At 42.7% G+C, this 24,380-nt stretch overlaps 1 protein-coding gene across 1 annotated transcript in view; it reads left to right on the top strand.

Moving 5' to 3' along the window:
- Positions 1 to 24,380, top strand: part of REDIC1 (regulator of DNA class I crossover intermediates 1) — a 42,876-nt gene that overhangs the window by 6,105 nt on the left and 12,391 nt on the right. The window contains exons 2-7 of the mRNA XM_075927437.1: positions 3,710 to 3,749; positions 4,564 to 4,702; positions 5,404 to 5,536; positions 10,341 to 10,407; positions 16,016 to 16,216; positions 17,383 to 17,513. Of these exons, the coding sequence (XP_075783552.1) occupies positions 3,710 to 3,749; positions 4,564 to 4,702; positions 5,404 to 5,536; positions 10,341 to 10,407; positions 16,016 to 16,216; positions 17,383 to 17,513 (711 nt within the window). The remainder of the gene's footprint in view (positions 1 to 3,709; positions 3,750 to 4,563; positions 4,703 to 5,403; positions 5,537 to 10,340; positions 10,408 to 16,015; positions 16,217 to 17,382; positions 17,514 to 24,380) is intronic.

Genomic DNA, 24,380 nt, shown 5'->3' with positions numbered 1-24,380 from the left:
TAGGAAGTGGCTCAGGGTGGGGAATTAATACCTGACTGCCCAGCATGTTGTGGGGAGGAACCCCTGCTGAGCGAGCAGTGGCCCGAGCCACTGCCAATAGGGCCCTGGGCTGGGACCCAGTGGAGTGGGAGGGCCGAGGTCCCCCAACCCCTCCTGCTGCAGCGCTCCTAAGCAACAGTAGCTCTGGAAGCCAAGGACTAGGCCTCAGAGCCGTATTGATCCCAATAGAGGGGCATACTATAGGGACTAGGCCTCAGTGCCATATTGACCCCAGTCGAGGGGCACTCCAAGGACTAGGCCATAGGGCTATATAGACCTAACGGGGGGTGTGCTGAGGGGACTCAGATACTGGCCTTTGTGCTGTGCAGACCTGACAAGTGGGCCCATGGGTGGATTTCGACCACTGGACCTCGCTCGAGGGGATCGCACCTCTCAGCAAACCCCCAGATAGATGAACTCATGGAATGATTTAATGGCACCCTCAAATTGATGCTACATAAGTTTGTAGAAGATGACCCACAACACTGGGACATGCTCCTTCCAGCCCTTCTCTTCTCTATAAGAGGTTTCCCAAGCCTCAAGAGGGTTTTCCCAAGCCTTTGAGCTTCTCTACAGGAGACTGCCCAGGGGTATACTAGGAGTGTTAGGGAGGACTGGGAGGCTCAGGAGACTCAGGTGCTCAGCACCATCCAATACATGTTATGTCTCTGAGGGTATGTCTACACTACCCCGCTAGTTCGAACTAGCGGGGTAATGTATGCATACCGAACTTGCTAATGAAGCCCGAGATTTGAATTTCCCGGGCTTCATTAGCATAAAGCCGGCTCCGCCATTTTTAAAAGCCGGCTAGTGCGAACCCCGTGCTGTGCGGCTACATGCGGCACGGGCTAGATAGTTCGAACTACGTAGCCATTCCGATCTATCTGTACACCTCGTTCCACGAGGCGTACAGATAGTTCGGAATAACTACGTAGTTCGAACTATCTAGCCCGTGCCGCATGTAGCCGCACAGCACGGGGTTCGCACTAGCCGGCTTTTAAAAATGGCGGAGCCGGCTTTATGCTAATGAAGCCCGGGAAATTCAAATCTCGGGCTTCATTAGCAAGTTCGGTATGCATACATTACCCCGCTAGTTCGAACTAGCGGGGTAGTGTAGACATACCCTGAGAGTGGATTCAGATATTAAGTGCCTTTGCATGAAAGAACCTAATACAGGGTCAACAATTACAGAAAAAAAGTATAACCAGGGGCTACAGTCTGTAGCTTTGAACCAGGAGACCAGGTATTGCTACTGTTACCCTCAACTGAGTTGAAGTTCCTGGCCAAGTGGCAGGGCCCTTTGAAGTGGTGGGGCATATAAGACTGAAAGACTATGAGGTGAGGCTGCCAGGATGTAGGAAGGAGGTGCACACCTACCATGTGAATCTGTTGAAAGCCTGGAAGACACAAGAGGCCGTGCTTATTGGTCCAGCTCCTCCCCCCCAAATCAGAGGTAGGTCCTTTGGCAGGTAAACCTCAAGACCCGAAACAAGCAGAGTTGGGGGAGGGCCTCAACCCCAAACAATGGAACCCGGTGCAAGAACTTCTAGGGACCTTCTAAGATGTCTTGTCCACCTGGTCATGATGGACGAATCTGGATCACCACCATTGCAACAAAACCAGGACAGAAGGTGAGAGACAGTCATTGGCCCCTACTAAAGAAGATGTGGGATGCAGTCAAACAGGAACTTAAGACAATGCTCAAGATGGGCACTACTGAAGAATCACAGAGTGAGTGGAGGAGTCCTATTGTCCTGTGCAAAACCCGATGGAGCCATCAGGTTCTGCATTGATTTCCGAAAATTCAATTCTGTATCCTGTTTCAATGCTCACCCAATGCCATGGGTCGAAGAACTGCTGGAGTGACTAGGAGGGGCCAGGTACTTATCTACCATCAATTTGACCAAAGGATACTGACAAATAACCCTCACACCTAACTCCAGGGTGAGGGTTCCTCACACCCTTTGTTCTCTGCCTTCCCCACACCCTTTGGTCTCTACCAGTTTATTACCATGCCATTTGGACTGCATGGGGTAGCTGTCACCTTCCAGAGACTGATAAACAAATTGCTACTACCACACAACCAGAATGCCGCCGCATATATAACCATAATCAGAGAGTAGTTATTAATGGTTCTCAATCCTGCTGGAAAGTGGGGTTCTGTAGGGGTCTGTTTTGGGACCAGCTCTGTTCAACATCTTCATCAACTATTTAGATAGTGGCATTGAAAGTACACTTATTAAGTTTGCAGATGATACCAAGCTGGGAGGGGTTGCGACTGCTTTGGAGGATAGGGTCATCATTCAAAATGATCTGGACAAATTGGAGAAATGGTCTGAGGTAAACAGGATGAAGTTTAATAAAGACAAATGCAAAGTACTTCACTAAGGAAGGAACGAATCAGTTTCACACATACAGAATGGGAAGCAACTGTCTAGGAAGGAGTACAGCAGAAAGGGATCTAGGGGTTATAGTGGACCACAAGCTAAATATGAGTCAACAGTGTGATGCTGTTTCAAAAAAAGCAAACAGGATTCTGGGATGCATTAACAGGTGTGTTGTGAGCAAGACATGAGAAGTCATTCTTCCGCTCTACTCTGTGCTGGTTAGGCCTCAGTTGGAGAATTGTGTCCAGTTCTGGGCACCGCATTTCAAGAAAGATGTGGATAAATTGGAGAGGGTCCAGAGAAGAGCAACAAGAATGATTAAAGGTCTAGAGAACATGACCTATGAAGGAAGGCTGAAAGAATTGGGTTTGTTTAGTTTGGAAAAGAGAAGATTGAGGGGGGACATAATAGCTGTTTTCAGATATCTAAAAGGGTGTCATAAGGACGAGGGAGAAAACTTGTTCATCTTGGCCTCTGAGGATAGAATAAGAAGCAATGGGCTTAAAGTGCAGCAAGGGAGGTTTAGGTTGGATGTTAGGAAAAAGTTCCTAACTGTCAGGGTGGTTAAACACGGGAATAAATTGCCCAGGGAGGTTGTGGACTCTCCATCTGTGGAGATATTTAAGAGTAGGTTAGATAAATGTCTATCAGGGATGGTCTAGACAGTACTGGGTCCTGCCATGAGGGCAGGGGACTGGACTCAATGACCTCTTGAAGTCCCTTCCAGTCCTAGTATTCTATGATTCCACACATGGATGGAAAGAATCTGCACATTAATGGAAAAATGTGGGTTATAATCTACAGTGGTGCAGAATTTGAGTTATATATATTAGCTTTTGTTTTTCCTTGCTATTATAGCAAGTGTACTATGGTTGAGCGTGGAATAAAAGCAGAAAATGTGCTGTTGAAAAATATTGTCAAAAATTTCTTGTTATTCTCTGGATTTAAAAATAGATAATTACATTGCTGGTTAGTCACTTAAAGGTTTGGACTTGAAGGATGCACAGTGTATTTAGTAGTCCTGATTTAGATAAAATGGCCAAATCCGCAGTTGGTGTAAACAGACATAGTATGAGTCAGCATAGTTCTAGTCCATTTTAGCTATCTGAGGACTGGCCCACTATTTCTGCTTCACATGCGAGGGTTTACATATTTAGCTCCCAGTAGTTTTACTGTATTTGGAATTAGAGTTCTACCTTCCAATGTCTCAACTTCAAACTACACTCTACACATAAACAGTAATCCATTTTTGAAGCGCTAATTACCTATTTGCCATCTTTTAGGAGCAGAATCATACTTAAACAAGAAAGGAGGAAGCAAAAGGTAAATGTTTATAGCTATTTTTATAATCTATTGTACAAAACTAAGAAGTTCAACATTGCTTTCATGTACTGATAATTTTTCAAAGTAGCTGAAATGAGGTACAGCACTATGGATCTGGACTAGTATGCATATGTTCAGAATAACTTTTGAAGACAAAATATTTTATCTAGGAGAGCCTCAGGCTGAATTCCTGATTTTTAATTGTTATTTGTGTGTGTATTTCTATGTATAAGAGTAATGCAAAGTTTTAATAATTTCTTACCCTTTAAAATACGTCAGTTATGCCAATATGACTGCAAGAATGACTTGCAGATTTAGAATCCTAAAATATTTGGTCATTTCAACTAATAGCTAAAGAATGTAAGTACTTGTTTCTGGCTTCTAATGTACACTGAGTGCCTTGATATAAGCAGAGGAAATATCAAACATTAGGCAAGAAAGTAGGGAGGGAGAGAGGGTGGCTGTAACTGTAAGAACAGAGGAATTCGACACATTTAAAAAAATCATACAAAGGTTTTCATTTGTTAATAGGTGAAGTTTGAAACTGTGAAATTTTAGGGACTGAATTTTCCCATCAGAAGCACCATCATTCTTTAAAAATATCAAATAATATTTGTACAATAAATAACCTTTTTAAAAGAAAGGGAAGTGAATGTAAATGCTAGATTTTTGTTATAGAAGTTCAGCCATGTGATTTCATGGATATTAAAGTGAATTGGACAGCTAATCATGAATATGTGCAACCTATACTGCTATGGTGCTCTGGAGTTTAAACATAGCAAGCAGTTTATTTTTTGTCTTTTGAAAATTATAGGAATTCTTTGAAAAGAAAAAGCTCAGATCAAAGATGAAGCTGCTAGGAGTATCATCACCCCCCAAAAGTTCAGCCGTCAGTTTAGATCTTCTCAACCTGTATGTTGTTAACCAGATATCCACCAAGAAAGACCCTGCTGGTGAGTCCAATACACTTTACAATTGGAATATGTATTTACTGTAACTAATATCTGCTCCTGCCTCAATTCTTCTGTACCCTCTTGTGAGATTATAATTTGTAGTTTCAATAGTTCACATTTTTAGTTAGCTGTTAATTAAAGATAGTGAAAACAACAACCATGCAAAAAAGTCAGAGGACAAAATGGGAAATCAGTCATCTTGACTAATATCATAATATCACCTTCAAGGCTGTGCACAGCTCTGCACCTGGCTAAGTAGCTGCACTTGTTTCATCATACTTCCCTTTTTTGTTCTTTGTGGTCTTTTTTCTTAAACTATCCCGCCTCAAAATCCATTTCTTTCACTGATCTCCTCAATAACATCTACACATGTACTGAATCTTACCTTTTGCCCTGCAATACATTTTGAATGACTCATACTCTAGAGGCCTTGCCTTTCAAGTGTTTTCTTGGGCTAGCAGAACACCTTAGCCCTCAAACTAAATCAGAAACACAATAGAGCCTTTCAGTGCTCGTAAATGGAGACTGTAAATAGAGTTAATAATAAACAGTTCAGATAGTGATAGTAGCAAATAAAACAAAACATATGTATTTTGTATTGATTATGTAGAGTGAAAGTTGGGTTCTGCATTCTTATTAAAATTTAGAAATCTCAAATCTCTCTGATACAGATACTAACATTATAAACTCTTACATTACAGACAGAGTGCGAAAACCAGTCCATGTGGATATGAACAGGGAGTTAAAAACTCCTATCAGGAGACACAATATAGAACTTCCCATGTCACCACAACCTACATCATCTAAAACAGGACTAGTTGACATGCAAAACAGGTACTGGAATAATTATGTACATTAGTCAAATGTTCTTGAAGTTCATCAAATATAAGAGCGCCATGATGCCATTTCTTTCTTCCTTTTGATTGATAAAAATGTATATTAAAAGTACCAGTTTTGGGATTCAGGCACTTTTTGCAAAGCTGAAAAATACAATTAGAACAAGAGTAAAACCAGCAACTTTCACAATCCAACTAAAAACTAACTAGCCCTTTAGAAACTCAATCCACCCTCCCAGCCTTTCTCATGCTCCAGCGGCTGCCTCCCCCAAAGTCTGGCTAAATACATAGATCAGGGCTACTCAACTTAGGAAGCCCCACGGGCCACAATGATATTCACAGCACACGCTGAGGACTGCAACTTAAGTGTGAAAGCCACGAGGAGTCCTGTGGCACCTTATAGAATAACAGATTTATTGTAGCATGAGCTTTCGTGGGCAAAGTCCCACTTAGTCTGGATCTGCAAAACTTGCATCTGATGAACACGGCTACCCCTCTGAAACTGAAGTGTGGTTTCATATGCATGAAAATATATATATGCAAATAGATTTTCACACTGATAGGCATGAATACAAAGATTAAGGCAAGACCACACAACACGCAGGCCCCATTTAAGTCAGTTCTGCTAATATTAATAAAATGCAATATTTACCCGATTTCGACCCATATGACAGCATTTTTAATGAGCAATGACTGTCCAGGAAATTAACTACTAAAATGCATATCAACAGAATTATATTGACTACTTTTTTGTTTTGGCTTCCACCCACAGGTCGCATGTTCAGCCCCGTGTAAACCCAAACCGCACCGTGGGCCACATCCCCCACTTTTTTTTTTAAACTGAAATGGAACACCTTTTCTGATTGGTGTGGCAGTATAGCTCTGGAAGAGAAGCAGGCTCTCACATATGTAGTAGATGACAAGCTATTTCAATCAAATCCCAAACTTGACATTTTACCTGCAACCTATGGACAGGCTTTGCAGATCCTAGAGCAATTGTGCCATGTTCTTTCAGCAAGATACGTTCCTTAAAAATTAGGCTGCTGGATTCTGTAGCAGTTTCTTCTTTTTTGTAAGATGTGATCCTATATGTAACACACTGCAGTCATCTAATGTTGAGTTGACAAAGATCAAAGTAGCAAGGTCTGCATCCAAAATAAATAGTTGTAACCTCCTAATTGGAGAAAAAGATGGAAAACACTGTTGTCATGTGACTTTTTTTTTACCAGCTGCTGATAATCCAGCAACACTCCAAATAAGTGCAAGTCACTCATAATTACATAATAGGCAACTGTATCACGGTAAGCAGTGACACTAAAAAGGATGTTGAAGTCATAGAGACAAACAGCTCAACATAAGCTCCTAGTGTGATGTGGCAAAAGGCTCTAATGCAACCCTTGGATATACAAACAAGAGAGGCATATCTACACAGCAGCATTATCTCAAAATAAAGTGAGTGTCTACACAGCAAGCCCGTTATTTCAAAATAATTTCAAAATAAAGGATGTCTTATTCTGAATTCTGTAACTCCTGTTCTGCGAGGAATAGCGCCTATTCCAAAATAGCTATTTCAGAATAGGGCATGTGTAAACAGGGTAGCTGGAGTTATTTTGAAATAAAAGGCCTCCAGGAAATACCATAGGTTTTTGGAAATCCCAGTCTGTCCACACGAATCAGAACGCTATAACTTCCCTTCCTCTGCAGCCCTTTAAGCCCCAGGGGAAACAGTGTGTGGCACACAGCAGGCCCTGACAACTCTGAGCCACACAGAAGATGCCAGACCAGTGCTTTCTGCCACCATGTGTGACCCCATTGCTCTGACTGAGCCCTCCATGGCTACAAGGGAGCCGGCAGGTAGCTCTGAGGATCCTGCCCAGGAAAGGAAGAGGTGTACGCTTTCCAGGTCTGGTTAAGAAATCCTGGACTTCATTGAAGTCTGGGGAGAGAAGACAAATCTTCAGGATCTCCACCCCAGATACAGAAGTGTGGATTTCTATGGCCAGATGGCCGATAGCCTGGCCAATAAGGGCCACATGCACACCCAAGAGCAAGTGCGCATGGAAATAAAAGAACTAAGGCAGGCCTATGCCAATGCTAGGGAGTGCAGCTCCTGCTCTGGGGCAGCATTGCAGGCCTGCTCTTGCTACACCCACCTCCACCACATCGTGGGGGAGTGGTCTGTACCTTCCTCCCCCCTTGTTGTGGACTCGGGACGGGAGACACCCATTGTTACTCTCCTAGGGAGCAGAGCCGGTGTGGAGGAAGAGGAAGAGGAAGAGCTGGATGAGGTCAGCACCAGCTTGATGCCTGCCAGCCAGGAGGTCAGGCTCACCCAGGAGCCGGTACTCACCTCCCAGGATGGCCCCCAGGCATCATCCAAAGCTGGGAAAGGCCCCTCAGGTGAGTGCCATTATATTCCCTAAACACACCCGGGTGGAGGTGGCGAGGGTCAGCTGTGTGCTCCTCGCTCAGCCTTCTTGGCCTGGGGATCATGCAGCAACCTGTGCACATGGAGTGCCAGTCTGGGCCACACAGCCCCAGGAGGCAGCAAAAGAGGACCCTTGTGCTGCAGCTCTCAGGGGCTGTGTCTACACTGCACCCCTTTTCCAGAAAAGGGATGCAGATTAGACACATCGGAATAGCAAAATCCGCGGGGGATTTAAATATCCCCCGCGGTATTTGCATTAACATGGCTGCCGCTTTTTTCTGGCTTGGGGATAAGCTGGAGAAAAGCGCCAGTCTAGACGTGATTCTCCGGAAAATAAACCCTTTTCCAGAGGATCTTTTATTCCTACTTGAAAGTAAGGTTCCTAACTTTAAACATCTTAAAAAGGCTTAAACATCTTAAAAATAATAAAAGATCCTCCGAAAAAGGGTTTATTTTTCGGAGAATCATGTCTATACTGGCACTTTTCTCCGGCTTATCCCCAAGCCGGAAAAAAGCGGCAGCCATGTTAATGCAAATACCGCTGGGGATATTTAAATCCCCCGCGGATTTTGCTATTCTGATGTGCTACATTAGCATCCCTTTTCCGGAAGGGATGCCAGTGTAGACGTAGCCAGGGTGTCTGGAGAGGCCTGCAGTATTCCCGACACCAGGGTGGAACACCCACCACAAGACACCACTAGAAGGAGGCTGGGAACGTGCAGACACACACACACACTCAGGAGTGCTACACACAATCATGCCCACACTCTCGGGGCAGCATCCATTCCCGGGGACAGCACAGAGAGGCGGAGGAGCATCTGTTGCTCACACACACCTCTCCCCAACACCGTCCTCCCCTCCAGCGGACAGGGATACAAATCCTGTCCCTGTGGAACGCTGCCTCTGCTGGACCCGGTATGTGCGTGGCATGGAGGGAAGCCCCGCCACCCTGTGGGCCCCCACTCCTGCCCACAGGCTCCCAGTCTGACCCGCACCTTCCCATGCAGGAAGGGGCCAACTGTCTAGGCCTCAGGTGGCCTTGCTCGAAGCATATCGCTCAGTTGTACATGGATGACTGCCCTTCTCTTTGTTCTCTACAGCTGGACCAGCTACAGGAGGTGAGTGCCATCCTCCCGACCCTGTGTGATCTGCTGGCACTGGAGAGCCCACAAGGACCTCCAAAGGGAACATATCACTGCCCTGTGAGCCCTGCAGCACTCCATGGACCAGCAGGATTGGAGACTGGAGGAGAACCTCCATCTGCACCATGACACCTGGCAGGAGTGGCTGCAGCAGGGTCGATCCATCTGCATGGCCTTCTACACGGTCATTGACCGCCTGGCAACTGCTTCCACGCTGGCTCCCGCCCCTCTGCCTTCTCCCCCTAGCTCCCTCCATTGCCGCCAAGGGCCCCACACACAAGGCAGTGGCATGACCTGACACAGGTGTCACTCTCAGCCCCAGCCCTGAGCCTCTCCTCCCCCTCTCTTCCCCTTTCCACTTCTCTCTCCCCTCCTTCCCCCCATGGTTCTTACCCCAGTCCCTCTCCAGTTACATTTATCCAAATAATAAAAACAGAGTCCATTGTTTCCAAACAAAGTGTGGTTTATTGTTTGTACAGGAGAGGAGAGGGGGAACCAAGGCACAGAGCTGAGATTCTCTCCTCCTCCCTCCCCCCCTCTCCCCGCCTCCAAGAGCAATGCAGACACTGAATGGCCTCAGGTCCAAGGAGAATTCAGTTTTGGGTACAGCACTCAGGAAACTGACTCCCGCAGTAGGATCAGAACCCCAAATAAATTGTTCAGATAACCCCCTTTAACAGTGAAAGGGGGAATGTACATACTGATTGCTCCCCCAGTTAACATTTATTTAACATTTATTGATAGTAAATAAAAGTATTTTATTAAGTACAAATAGAAGGATTTAAGTGGTTGCAAGTGAAAACAGGCAAAGCAAAGTGCATTACAAATTTAAAATAACAAGAAATGCATACCTAGTTCTAACACACATGCTTTAAGAAATTGACTTATGGACGCAAATATGCATAACTGAAAGATGCTTTGGACAAAAAAATCTCATGTAACCTATCTATTTTAATGTCCATGTGCTGGATCTGTATATCTTATTTTGGTGTATGTAACACTCTTGTTTATAAAGTTAGAAACATGGAGAAGCCTCAGTGTTTTAATGCCCAACTCAAAACATCTTAAAGGAGCCAGATTTTCAGATGGACCATGGTGGTTGTTCAAGACTGTTTGAAAAGCAAGCCTTTTAAAGATGTTTCAAGTTAGGAACCCAAAATCATAAGTCTCCTTTGAAAATTTTAGCCAAGAACTTTAAATCTCTTAGATTTTGTCTTAATCTTTGTTGCAAGGATACAACAACAAGTATTAGAGAATAGAAGAAAGCATCTTGCAGATAAGATGAAATACCAACCTCAAGTAAGTTAAATACTTCTAATTTGACATAAGTTTCATAAACTAATGACCCTTAATGTGTTTTTCTTTTTCAAAATAATGACTAATCTCATAGATTTTGATGTAAAGTGAAGCTTTTCTCTTTAAGACTATGCTGCATCATTACAATTACCTGCCAGATTATTTTAGGTTGCTTCAAAACACTCAAAAAGAACAGTCTATGTTCCAAGGCATTTACAAGGACAAACAAGTATATAGAGATTAGGAGAAAAGGAATGGGAACAACAACAAAAAAGCAAACTATGTAAAATGTAAATAAAGTTGGTTTAATTCACTATAAGCAACATGGCAGAAATTAATCTTTAAATGTGGACAGTATGGCCTGTGAGGATTAATCCAAAGGAGCATAGTGCACTTAGGAGGTCACGAGGAAGAAGACAGGTTGTAGAAAGTTGGGAAATGGGCAAAGTTGGGAGTGCTGGCAGAGCACAGAGTTGGGAGGTAATATGAAACTTGACAATGGAAGACAAATAGGGAAAGGGCAGGATTATAGAAATCAAATCTGTCCTCAAATCTTGCCCTCATATCTTGTTTTCTAAAACACTTTGAGACAAATTCCACTTCCACTATACCTGTTCAACCTGATGAGGTTGATGGGGTATAACTGAGAAGATAATTTGTCCCTGAAAATCCATTGTAAACATTTACAAAATTATAATGAATTTAGGGTAGATGTCATTATCTATCGATCGATTGATTTGTGTGTCTGTCAATCCATCTGTTTTGTCTGTGTGTCTGGCTGCGAATCTGTTTATTCAAGAACTCCCCCTAAATGGTAAGAGCTAGGGCCTCCAAATTTGGTATGCATCTTCCTCTTATCCTAACTTAAAGCAAGGTCAGGGTTTGGTTGTGATAAGAAAATGGGAAGTGCTGGGAATGGGACTATTTTCCATGGGGATGAGAAAGGAGGGATGTGAAATTGCAGAGTGAAATCTGGAAGGCGGGTGGGGGAGCTCGATGGGCGGGAGGAGGGGAGAAAAAATGCCCATGCCAGCCAACAGGGCTGGGGAGGAGAGAAGGCCCCGTCAGCTGGAGGAAGAAGAGAAAGCTCCACTAGATGGGACCCCTCCCCATTCTGAGACCCTTCTCCCACCCAACTCTCACACCTCCCACATCTCCAGCCTCCTGCCCCCCCCCTCACATCTCCAAGGCCCTGCCCTGACGCCTGCATCCCTCACACCACCAACCCCCTATCCCGAAGGACCTGGACAATGCTGAGAAAGTCTTCTAGTCTATCATAAACAAATCTGTGCAGTCTTTAAATGTATTTGCCAAAAAGATGTGGGACCACAGGGGAAACTGTTATTTCACACATTGCTTTGTCTTTTAATGGATGCCACTGGGTAATATTAATAGATTAATTTAGCCTCACTTTTACTTTCACTATTTTATATACTTATGAGAGATTATTATTTTCAATATCCTGTAATTATGTCTTCTGTTATAGCGTAAAATAATTAACTTTCTATGGGTGCATCTGCATAGAATTGCATATGTTATTTCGAGGTCATTTCAAAATAGCTTATTTCAAAATTTGGCGCTACATAGCACCACATTTCAAAATAAAATGCTATTCTGAAACATCCCTTAGCCCTCGTGCAATGAGGTTTACAGGGACGTCGGAATAGCGAGACCATTATATTTCAAAATAACGGGCTTGCTCTTAAGATATGGAATAGCTATTTTGGAATACCGGAGATATCCCAAAATAGCTCAGTGGTGTAGACGTGGCCTATATGAGGTTAAGCGCTGGCCTAGCATTTAAGCATGTTACTCAACTGGCAGTAAGAGTATTTGGAGTTGTCAGGTTTGAATGTGCTGAATGTTTTTATATAGTCATATGCTCTTTAAGATACAAACCAATAAGCCTGCTCAATGTCATCATTTCAATGGGTCTATTTGAGGAGTAAAGTAGTACTCAGCGTGAGTAAGAATGGCAGAATCTGGCTTGAAGTGTAGTGAGTGGGCCATCGCTAATCACATATGGACTCTTAATTAGGCCCACATTCAGGAAAGCATATGCTTTAATCCACCCCATTTAGAATAATTAATTCTGTAAGTTTAAGAACATGTTTAAATCCCATTAAAGTCAGTGAGATTATTAAGCACAAACTCAAGCACTTTCCTGAAAAGAGATGCTTCCCCGAATTGGGGTCATGAAGAGGAAATACTATATGTTCCACTAAGGGAATGGCCTCTCTAAGCTGTTTCCAGTCAGCCACTGACAACCTTTGCTTATATGTAGAACAGGAGTGAGGAACCTTTTCTGGGTCGGGGGTCACACACAAAAGAGAAGCACAAAAAAGAAAAAAAAAAGGCCCAGCGTAGTAGATTTTGTGTGCTCCAGCCCTTGTGCCTTGGATGCTGGATCTAGGCAAGCCAGGGGCTTCATCCAGCCTGAGGTAACCCGCCCCTGATGTAGAACTGTACATTAAAATGTAAGGCTGAATTCTGTCTTCATATGAATGTGCAGCTTCTGTTTTACCAAATGGGCTACCTATACCTGTGAGCAAAATTAGACTATTTGAATTCAGACATCCTGATTTCCATCCATAATTTTTAAAAAGGTAGAGAGTGTTGATCACTTTTTGAGCTGAATTAAATTTAACTAGGAAAAATTAATTTAAAATGGTGAGAGGGACTTTTTTAGCCTTCCTGAATCTTACCAAGAGAAGGAGTGAGGAGAATTAAATATGATCCCCCAACTATGGGTGGTCAGTAATGTAGGCAAGGGAAGGCAGAGCCTTCCCAAAATTGCCTACTCGACCAACTGCCTAATGCTGTGGCTGCTGCCAGGAAAGGCTGGGACTGTGGAGCAGCAGCCTGGTTCTGTCCAGCTGCCGGGAAAGGCAGCCCAGCTCAGCTGCACAGCAGTCCAACTTTTCCTGGCCACCAGGGAGGGATGGGGCCACAGCTCAGCAGCCAGCTTCCTCCGGCCACCAAGGAGAGCCGAGCCGGGGCCACAGCATGGCAGCTGCGACTCTCCACATGATCCAGAAGCCTTGGGCAGAAGGGGCGGGGCCTTGGGTGGAAGGGAGCAGGGCTGGGACTTGCCTTCTCCAGCTGGCCTTTCACTTGATGCCCATGTCCTCAAGTCATGCATATTTTGAAAGAATTCCATAGTTAAAACATGGATTGTTTGCCTCCTTTTATAAGGACTGAATGAATAGGTGCTGGAACTAGGAGTGTGGGGGTGCTGAAATACCCCTTAACTTGAAATAGTATTCATTATATTCAAGGTATACAGTTTGATTCCATGGCTCTCAGTGCCCCCACTTAACCAATTGTTACAGGACCCTTCACTGAATGAGGAGATAACTATGGCTTAGCAACTTGCAACCTCCTGTGCTGATGGGTGCCGCTGAGCAGGAGGTGGAAGGATAGCTTAACTATCCAGCTAGACCTCCACCAGAGGCACACTACTAGAAGATGCCTGTGAAAGAAGCTGAATCAGCACTTCTCCAGAAGGCCTACTCCTATCCCAAACCACTTTTGGGCTGTGCTGGCCCACTCCCAGGCTCCTGAGTGTAGCAGTGTTCGCTGGCCATTCATGACACTGCACTCTTTAAATTGTCAACAACTGAGAGACTGGGTTGTGTCATCTTGCACCAACACAATCCATTAAGTGAATCAGACCTATAGGTGGGACCATTGGGCTTTGTGCTCCATTCAGTTAGGCCCTTGTCTGTCTAGGCCAGCAGTTCCCATCTGCTGGTCCACGAACTGCTGGCAGCCAGCCGATGGCAAATGCCAGAGCTGAAGCCAGCTGTTCATGGTGGCTCAGCCATGGTGGCTGACTTTGCCTGGTGGCAGAACTGGGCCTGAGGCAGCAGCAAGAGGAGATGCAACAGGAAGCACCTCCCTTCCTCCTCCCCGCTTGCCACCCAGGTAAGATGGTTGCCTGGCCCGCATTCCCTCCACCTCTCTCTATCCATGGGGTGTGAGACACGCTACTCTGCCAATGGCTACTTCCCTGCCCACGTGGCCAATTTTGCCCAGCAGTGGTGCTGGGGCTGAGGCAGCAGCAGGAGAAGACAGAGCAGGAGGCATATTTGCATAATGAATATGCAAATATGCAAATAAAATGTTACTGGTTCACCAAAAGTTTATGAATAGGTTTGCTGGTCCATGGTATAAAAAAGGTTGGGAACCACTGTCCTAGGCTAACCAAACTATGTTGTCTTCAGAGTGTCACAACAAAGCTAATTATTTTGCTTTGTGTGTGTGTGCATGTGTGTGTAAGGCCTTAGAATGCACATTTTAAAGTACTGGATCTGTGGAAATGTTACACTTTTAACACATTTTGTGAAAAGCATCCTTTGAATAAATTAATCAGATGCAGCTACTAAACATAGATTCTTCAATGAATAAAGAGAGAGACTCTCTCTAGACCTAGCAATTGAGCCAAGTTTTCTACTGGCATAATCCACTGATTTCAGTGCAGTTATGCTAGAGAAGAATTTGATCCATTATTCTAAAGTCATATAGGTGGGCCAAGTTTGTTAAAGTAAGAAAGATAGGATTAAATTCTTTATTTGAGCAAAGGAAAATTACTTAGTCTAATTTAGACATTTGGCTGTGAAAATGTATTTTAACATTAACAAAAATCACAGCTTGTAGCACATTACTTTAGTAAAAGTCTTCCACTGTAATTGTATCCCTCCTACTGGTTGGAGATGGAGAGACCATGTTTTAGGCTGGTATAGAATGTCTAGAACTCATTCAGGCAAACTGTCATATGGGCCTCTCCCTGACTTCCATTTGCATGTACAGATCTGTGCCTGCTCTTTGTATGTGCAAAGACTTGCTAACACTCTGCACATACGGGTATAAGGCTGTTTTGAAAAGTGTGCACCATTATTTGAATTTTCATGCTTGTATACATCCAAAAATGGAGGCACTGGGCTGAAAAACTATTACAAAAAATTGTACTGGGTGAAATATATCCATCCCCCACAAAGCCTGAAAAAGTGGGATTTGCACAAAGTACTAAGCAGAGAGAGTAGAGCTGAAGATTCACATTCTCCAGCCTATTGGCTAGCCACAAGACTGCAATGCAAAGGCATTGACCATTACAGGTTGAACTTCTCTAGTCCAACACACTCTGGTCTGGCAACATTCATGGTCTGGCATGATTTTAGTTAGCTGGATGTCCACTTATCATGGGTGGGGCCAAGTTTCCCAAAGTCCTGTAAAATTTGTTTACAGTCACCAGTCCTGACTCTCAGTGTTCTGTGTTGTTATTTAGTTCTAATTTAGCCCTCAATGTTTTCTAAGAGACCACTAAGCAGTAGAAGTGTTGGTAGTGTTGCTAACCAATATTGACCTCCTATGGCCTGGCAAATTCTCTGGTTCAGCACTGGTCAGGTCCTTAGGGTGCCAAACTGGAAAGGTTCAACCTGTGTAGACCTTGCCACTATATGTTCCTTATGCTGGGTGTAAGCGCCACCAGGATCTGTGTAGTTGCATATCCCATGGCACTTCACCAAATCTGCTTTATATGCTGACCAGCTTGGGCCAACAGGGCAAAATATTTTTAGGTAAATAAAATGTCCATTTTGCTTTGCATAAGTTATCACAAGTTACAGAATCAACTTGCACAGACTCTAGTCTTGAACATCAGCACTATCTAGCAGCAGACAGCAATTCCTATCCAGTGTCCTCTTCAGTATCCTGGTCTTCTGATTACAAACACTCTCCAGAACAAAATTTCAGGACAAATCTAGCATGCAGTCCTTGGGAACTGGCCTATGAAGAGAAGCAGAGAAAACAGGTTTGATATGTTGTTTTTTTAAGAGAAATTATATTAAATGATTTTTTTCTTTTGGTATAGGAATTGGTATAAGCAATAATTAGAGTGAAATTACTTTTTAAAAAATATATACTTGGTTTGAAAATAAACCCAGCCTGATTCTGTAAAGATGCAGAACTTTGTCTAAGGCTTTACTCCTGAATCTATAACAATAGTGTTAAGGCTAAGAAAGCCCTGTGAGCTACATGTAGAGCCCTTGCTGGTGTCTTTGGAGAACTGGCTGGTAATATGGTGTGATTATTCTGTTTCCTACTACTGCATTGAAGTAAAGACAGTTAAAATACATGAAATATTTTCCTCATATTACTCTCCCACATAAACAACTGCTGTAATTGGGTGTTGTGAGAATACAAATTGGGGGAAGTTAATCGGTACAGTCTTTTGGGATCACACAACACTCCCTACACAATTTCTCTATTGAGATTTTGCCAGTGCCCTGAAGTTTGTGAACTCCTGCTCCAGAGGATTTCTTGTAACTTAAATCAATATTTTGAAATACCATTTTAAGACAATTATTGACTGTTGTCTAGCCTTAGGCCATCTGATTTGGTAGTTTTACTTTGTTCTAGATGTGAAAAATTATGTGAGAAAATACAATAGCAATTGAGGGAGGTTTTCCTGCTAATATATATATATATATGAATGAAAATATTTTAATAGAATTAAGAATGTTTACATATGTATTAGCGATTACATCTTAATGCAAGTTCAGGAAGGCAGAACTCTTAAGGTCCCTTTGTTATTCTCATGGTATTGGATAAGAGATGGATATTTGAAGCCTTCTGTTTGTAAGCTGGCAAACTGCCAGTACTTAAAATATGAGCTGCACGGAAGTCAGTTGAGCCACTTATGTGAATAAAGCAAGCAGGATTTGGCCTTTTATATAAAGCAGTCTGATGACTGTTTTCCTCCATAATCAATTTATGGAAATGAATAGCAGTATTCCATTTTTCCGTATCAAAATAAATCTGTTTTCCCCCATTGAGATAGAAGTGACATTGTCACATTCAATTTTATTGTAAAATATTCAAAAGAATCGAAATGGTTAATATAGTTATATAATGTGAAATGTCATTATACATAATAAAATCAATTTTAACTATTCTGTATATCTAATATTTTGGCAGTTTCTACCATTTTCTCAGCCAGGAAATATCTCTCAAGATCCTTGGGTTTCAAATTCCCCTAACAAGCAAAGCGTTTTCAGCAAGTCCAATACAGAAGTGCCATTGGGAACATTGTTCAAGAAATTAAATAGGTAGGCAGAGATTTTGCATTTTTTAAAATGACAGTCACATTTAAAAATAAGGAGAAAGAAAGGACTTTCAAGACTCGTTATCTGATTCTTTTATTGCACTTCAGTGCCTTTGAAAATTAAATTGAGATGAAATGTAACAATAAAAGGACCAGATTAGTTATAAATTGCTGAAATATATCAAAATGTTATTTTAGTTCAATATCCTAGACTCAGTTGTTCATTTTCTGAACACATTATTCAGTAGTGTCACTGTACACGTAATCTGCAGGAAAAAAAACATGTATTTTCCTCCTGTTTAAACAATTCTTCTGTTTTCCTTTTTAAATTAATAAATAATGTATGTTTTTATGGTGTTATTCCCTTTTCACAAAGGAGAAACAGAAGCCTGAAATAACATATATTTTGAAAAAAAGCTCGTAAGAGAAAAACTTTACCTATTAACTGATGGCTTAGGGCCATAGACAATTTACAATAAATATCTTATTTCAGGTTTGTTCCAGGGGTTCTCTGAATGTCTCTTGGACTCCAAGGAGTCTAATTTTCCTCCCCATTTATTCCTTCACTTCCTCTCAAGTCTCCAGTCTACCATCTGATTGAGGAGGGCAAGACTGAATATCTTTTTGAATCAATCATCATTTCCCAACACTGACTGATTGGGGCAGGATAATAATGGCAGCTCTTTTCCAATATCCCCAGGCTAGTCATGTGTCTCTACAAAAAAGGGATGGTGGATTTCTCACTTGCAGGTAGGTAGCCCTAACTATAGGAACACTGGACCGACCCACTAACTTTAACCTTGGTCACCATACATTTAACTTATCTTTGCTTCTCATCTCTCCCACCCTTTCTCAAGCTATCTAAAATTCAGATGATTTAAGTTGTTTTCATGTTCTCTCAATCAAACGATATCATGTTGTTCCTTTAATCCCTTTATTAATTTCCTGGCCCTCACAGTATCAGATTCAAACTCCTCTTACTCACATTCTAAGTAAGGAGTGCCATCTGGAGAAAGGCTGGGTTTTGTACAGGAGGTATGGGAACTCCCTAGAGGAGTTCTTAACTGCAGGACAGAATTAGTGAAATGTAATTTCTGAAAAGGAGAGGTACACCTGCGTCAGGGAGCCAGTATTTTGTTTACAGACTAGGAGTACATCTAGACTACAGGCTTCTTTCAGAAGAAGCTTTTTTCGGAAGAGATCTTCTAAGAAAACTTCCGAAAGACAGCATCCACACTGCAAAAGTGCATTGAAAAAGTGAGCTGATTTTTCGAAAGATAGTGTCCAGACTGAATGGATGCTCTCTCACATGTAAGCTGTGATTGCTATGGATGGAATGGCCACCAGGGCACCTGTACTTTTTCCTCTTTTCTCTTCTTCCAGAAGAACTCCCTCTTCCCCGTCCACACTCGCCTTTTTGCAAAATAACTCTTTCGCAAAAAGGCTTCTTCCTCATAGAATGAGGATTACCAATGCCGGAAAACCCCCTCTGTTCTTTCAATTTTCTTGTGGAAGAATGCAATTGCAGTGTGGACATTCCTCAAGCTTTGTCGGGAAAATGGCCGTTTTTCCAATAGAACTCTGTAGTGTAGACACGAGGCAGAGTGATTAAGATAAGAAAGGGCTAGTGATTACATTAAGGTCTGGAAAACTAGCCCTTGCTGTGTGATGGGAGGGGGAGTGAGGGGGAAGTTGTTCTAGGTAGTACAGGAAGCTCAGAAAAATACAGCCAAATCCTCTGAGCCAGTTACATTCAGAAAATGGGGAGCTTTGGAGGGTGAAAAGAAGAGCCTAAAACCAAGGGATACAGAGAAGTTCCCGCTCTCCGTGTGGTATTTATGTGGCCCCATCATCATAGTATTTGAGTATCAGGTCTAAAGTATTCCTCCTCACAGTCTCTCAGTGAAATAGAGCAGTGCTGTTATGCCCCATTGTACAGACACACGTAGCCTCATGGCCAGATTTTTAAAGGTATTCAAAAGTGGCTAGAAACCCCACAAGATGCCTAATTGCATCTTTGGGTGCTGAAAATCATTTGAAACTCTGTCCCTCAGGGTATGTCTACACAAGCCACGCTACTTTGAACTAGGGTGGGTAATGTAGTCATTCGAACTTGCAAATGAAGCTCAGGATTAAAATATCCCGGGCTTTATTTGCATGTTCCCGGGTGCGCCATTTTTACATGTCCGGTAGTTCGAACTCCGTGCCCGCGGCTACATGCGGCACGGGCTAGGTAGTTCGAACTAAAGCCCCTAATTCAGACTACCGTTACTCCTCATTGCAGGAGGAGTAACAGTAGTCTGAATTAGGGGCTTTAGTTCGAACTACCTAGCCCGTGCCGCGTATAGCCGCGGGCACGGAGTTCGAACTACCGGACATTTAAAAATAGCGGCTCCCGGGAACATGCAAATAAAGCTCGGGATATTTTAATCCCGGGCCTTATTTGCAAGTTCGAATGACTACATTAGCCACCCTAGTTCGAACTAGGGTGGCTAGTGTAGATATACCCTAAGGTACTGGCTTGAGGAGTGGGGGACGTGTGGATAGAACCCTTGTCTCTCAGAGCTAACTCCCTATCCAGCAGACCGGCTTCATCTCTGGCTGCATTTAGACTGCAGGTTTCTTTCAGAAGAAGCATTTCCTGAAGAGATCTTCTGAAAAAACTTCTTCCAAAAGAGAGTGTCCACACTGCCAAAGCACATCGAAAACCAATCTGCTTTTTTTAAAGATAGAGTCCACATTTAATGGACGCTATCTCACATGTAAGATGTGAGTACTATGGACGGAGGACTTTCCCTTCTTTCCTCTTCTTTTGAAAAAGAACTCCCTCTTCCTCATCCACACACGCCTTTTTCCAAAGGAGCTCTTTCGGAAAAAGGCTTCTTCCTTGTACAAAGAGGTTTACCAATGTCGGAAAACCCCTTCTGTTTTTTCAATTTTTTTCTAAAGAACACAATTGCAGTGTGTACGTAAGTGACTTTTTTTGGAAAAATGGCTGTTTTTCTGAAAAAACTCTGTAGTGTAAACATAGCCTCTCTGCTGCAGGCAGGCAGGCAGGCAGGCAGGAAGGAATTCTGATACACGGGAGCAAAAACAAAATAGTTCTCTAAGGATATGTCTACACTGCAACACTATTTAGAAATAACTAGCACTATTCCAAAATAACTTAGTCCACATCTACACAGCAGGTAGTTATTTCAAAATAGTGTCAAAATACTGAAGTACTGGAGGATTTCTTCCTCTGACTCCTGTAACCCTCATTGTACAAGGAATAAGGGAAGTCGGAGGAAGAGTGCTCTATTTCGAAGTAAGTGCTGTGTAGATGCTCCCTATTTTGAAATCAGCTATTTTGAAATAAGATATGCAATTGATGTAGCTCAGTTTGCATAGCTTATTTCAAATTAAGCCCTACAGTGTAGACTCATCCTGAGACTCCAGCACAGTCGTAGGAAGTTGGGATGGTTGACAGCATGAAAAGCAGCACTGAGGTCAGAAAGGAGGGAGAATAAGAGAGAAATGAGAGATCATTTACTCCCCCTCTCCCTAGAGGTTGCAGGTTCTGTCCTAGGTTGGGTTATCAAGCTTCTGTGAAATTGTATATTAACTGAAAACCATTTTTTGTTCTGAGTTTGAGAAAAGGAAGAAATCAGAAAGTGTCTGTGGCTGCTTCTCCCTTGCAGTGGGGTGGCCTACTGGTTAGGCTCCAGAATTAGCTGGTGGGAAAGGGGTGCAAACCACTGCCATTGATGCCCCAGGCCTAGGAACTCTGACCCACTATGTTAGAACAAAAGCTTCAGGGGGTAGCCGAGTTAGTCTGTAACTAGAAAAACCTAAAAAACAATGAATAGTCTAGTACAGTAAAACTCCAATAGTCCGGCATCCAATTGTACTGCACTCCTGATAGTCCGGCATCAAAATGGCAAGAGCCTAGTGAGTGAGCTTCAGCAAAAAATGAGTCACAAGGCAGCAATGGCAGCAGCTGAACCAGGCAAAAAGGGTAAAAAGGGGTTGTTAAAACTAAAACATTACAGTATACTGTATACAGTATGTACAACAAAAAGGGTTAAAAAACACTTTATATACAGTATATACTGCATACAGTGTATATATATAACCAGCTTATAGTACCTCCTGATAGTCCTGCATATCTGGTAATCCGGCACCACCTAGGTCCCAAAGGTTCTGGATCATCGGAAGTCAACTGTAGCACCTTAAAGACTAACAAAACGGCTTTGTCTACACTGGCATGAATTTCCGGAAATGCTTAAAACGGAATACTATTCCGTTTTCAGTTTTTCTGGAAAAGGAGCGTCTACATTGGCAGGCTGCTTTTCCGGAAAAGCCCTTTTTCCGGAAAAGCGTCTGTGGCCAATGTAGACGCGCTTTTCTGGAAAAGAGCCCCGATCACCATTTTCGCGATCGGGGCTTTTTTCCGGAAAAGACTACTGGGCTGTCTACACTGGCCCTTTTCTGGAACAGTGTTCCGGAATAAGGACTTATGCCCGAGCGGGAGCAGAATAGTTTTTCCGGAATAGTGGCTGATTTTGTACAGTAGAGCGTCGTTGCTTTTCCAGAAATTCAAGGGCCAGTGTAGACAGCTCGCAGCTTTTTCCGGAAAAGCGGCTGATTTTCCGGAATAAGTGGCCCAGGGTAGACACAGCCAACATGCATATGGTATCATGAGCTTTTGTAGGCATAACCCACTTCTTCAATGGCTGGAGTATTTATGTTAATACAGTTCTTCAGTTTGGGGCATGGCCCCAAGAGTCCAGGTTTCCCCTCTTAGTAAAAGTTTCCTGCCCTTTTTGTCCTAGGATGGGTGGGGTGGAGGCTTAATGCCTCCACACTCCTGTCTCCTTGCTGGTCAGCAGCTAACTGAGCCAGGCTCCTTCTTTTTATCCTCTCTCCAGGCCTGGCATGGGCTGTAGGTAAAGTGGGGTGGGGCTATCTGAGAAAAAGATTTTGTTTAACCCCTGCAATGCCAGGCCCTTCTCTCTTCACTTCTTCACAGTGCCATATAAGTATCAAGATGTGTTTAAGCTTCAAATTCTTAGGGTTTCAGCTTTATCCAGACCAGTTTCAGAATAATGAACAGAAATTGCATCACAGAGTTCATAAAGTCGACGATTATTGCCATTATTTATAATATTTACTGGGCACTATCTCTGTGTTTAGCACTGTTCAGAATATGCCAGAAAATATAGTCGCTGAACCAATGGCTACGTCTACACTGGCCCCTCTTCCGGAAGGGGCATGTAAATTTCAGCAGTCGTCGTAGGGAAATCCGCGGGGGATTTAAATATCCCCCGCGGCATTTAAATAAAAATGTCCGCCGCTTTTTTCCGGCTTTTAAAAAAGCCGGAAAAGAGCGTCTAGACTGGCCCCGATCCTCCGGAAAAAGTGCCCTTTTCCGGAGGCTCTTATTCTTACTTTGAAGTAAGAATAAGAGCCTCCGGAAAAGGGCACTTTTTCCGGAGGATCGGGGCCAGTCTAGACGCTCTTTTCCGGCTTTTTTAAAAGCCGGAAAAAAGCGGCGGACATTTTTATTTAAATGCCGCGGGGGATATTTAAATCCCCCGCGGATTTCCCTACGACGACTGCTGAAATTTACATGCCCCTTCCGGAAGAGGGGCCAGTGTAGACGTAGCCAAAGAGTATAAAATGTGCAGCTCAGGATAAGATAGCTCAGATATCCAAGTATGAAGTGTATAGTTATTGAGCACATGTTAATAGGTATGAATGGAGGGACAGATAGAAATAATTTTACTTGATTAGGAACCAGAAGATTTAACCCACCAATTTTCTTTGAAGAGGAAGAGTTACACAGAGCTCCTTTGCCTGCTTAATTTTTCCGTCCTGCCTGTAGTGACCCTGATATACCTCAGAAGTCTCAATTTTTTTCTGAAGTTTAAAATGTGGAATTTGTTTTGTGTTTGATTTTAAATATTCTCCTGTGAGAACTGCAACTTGGATATTCTGGTGTATTTAAGAGCCCTCTAGAAAGTAACTAGCCTTTAAATAGAAGTAAAAAAGTATTGCCAACTCTCTTGATTTTGTCATGAATCCCATGATAAATTATTGTTTTCCTTAAAGACCCAGTTCCTGGAGTCAAATGGATATGTAATGATTTCTATTTTCATTCTTAAAGAAAAATGAAGTTTCAGCCATCATGGCTGTGGAGAAAGATTCTAAAGTTATCTGAAAAAAAGAAAAAAAAACCCAACCCCTAGAGTTATTAGGTGTTCCATCAGTCAAGATTAAAGTTCCCTTTCCCGTGCAAAATCTGAAACTGCATCCTGTTCAAAGCCCTTCATACTCTTACCTCACCATTTCCCTTTTCATTTCCTCATGCCCCTTCATTTTGTAGTCTTCTTAATCATCTTCTTACTGTTCCCCCTTTGTCTCCTTCCACTCGAGGATTACACTTTATGCATGGAACACTTTTCTTCCTCCTTGCTGAAGAAATGTTTCTCTCACGCTTTCACATCTTTTCTCCTCCATACTTGATTCTCTTCATCCAAAACTCCTCCAACCTCTTATCTAAACTCTTGCCCCACACCTAAACCTGTCTTTGGGAATGTGTTTTTTCAATGTTTGAAAGGTACAGTGAAAATTTGGGGCATTACAGACAAGGTCATAGATTAGCACTTATTTTTTACTTAAAATCACTTGGCAGTTTTATAATGCTCACAGGTTAGCTTTGGTCAACACTACTGAAATTCATTTTAGAAACAGTCAAGCAAATCTATGATCTCACTCGTGAGAAAGAGAACAGGAGATAGAACAAACATTATAGGAAAACAGTGGGAGAAAATGAATTAGGAACTGCAAGTGTAAGTGCAATTGAGTTGATTTGAACATGGGACCTCTG

This window comes from Pelodiscus sinensis, chromosome 1 (assembly GCF_049634645.1).
Source record: "Pelodiscus sinensis isolate JC-2024 chromosome 1, ASM4963464v1, whole genome shotgun sequence".
Taxonomy (NCBI): Eukaryota; Metazoa; Chordata; order Testudines; family Trionychidae; genus Pelodiscus; species Pelodiscus sinensis.
Note: the sequence above shows the minus strand (reverse complement) of the source record. Positions and strands in the feature narration are given on the sequence as shown.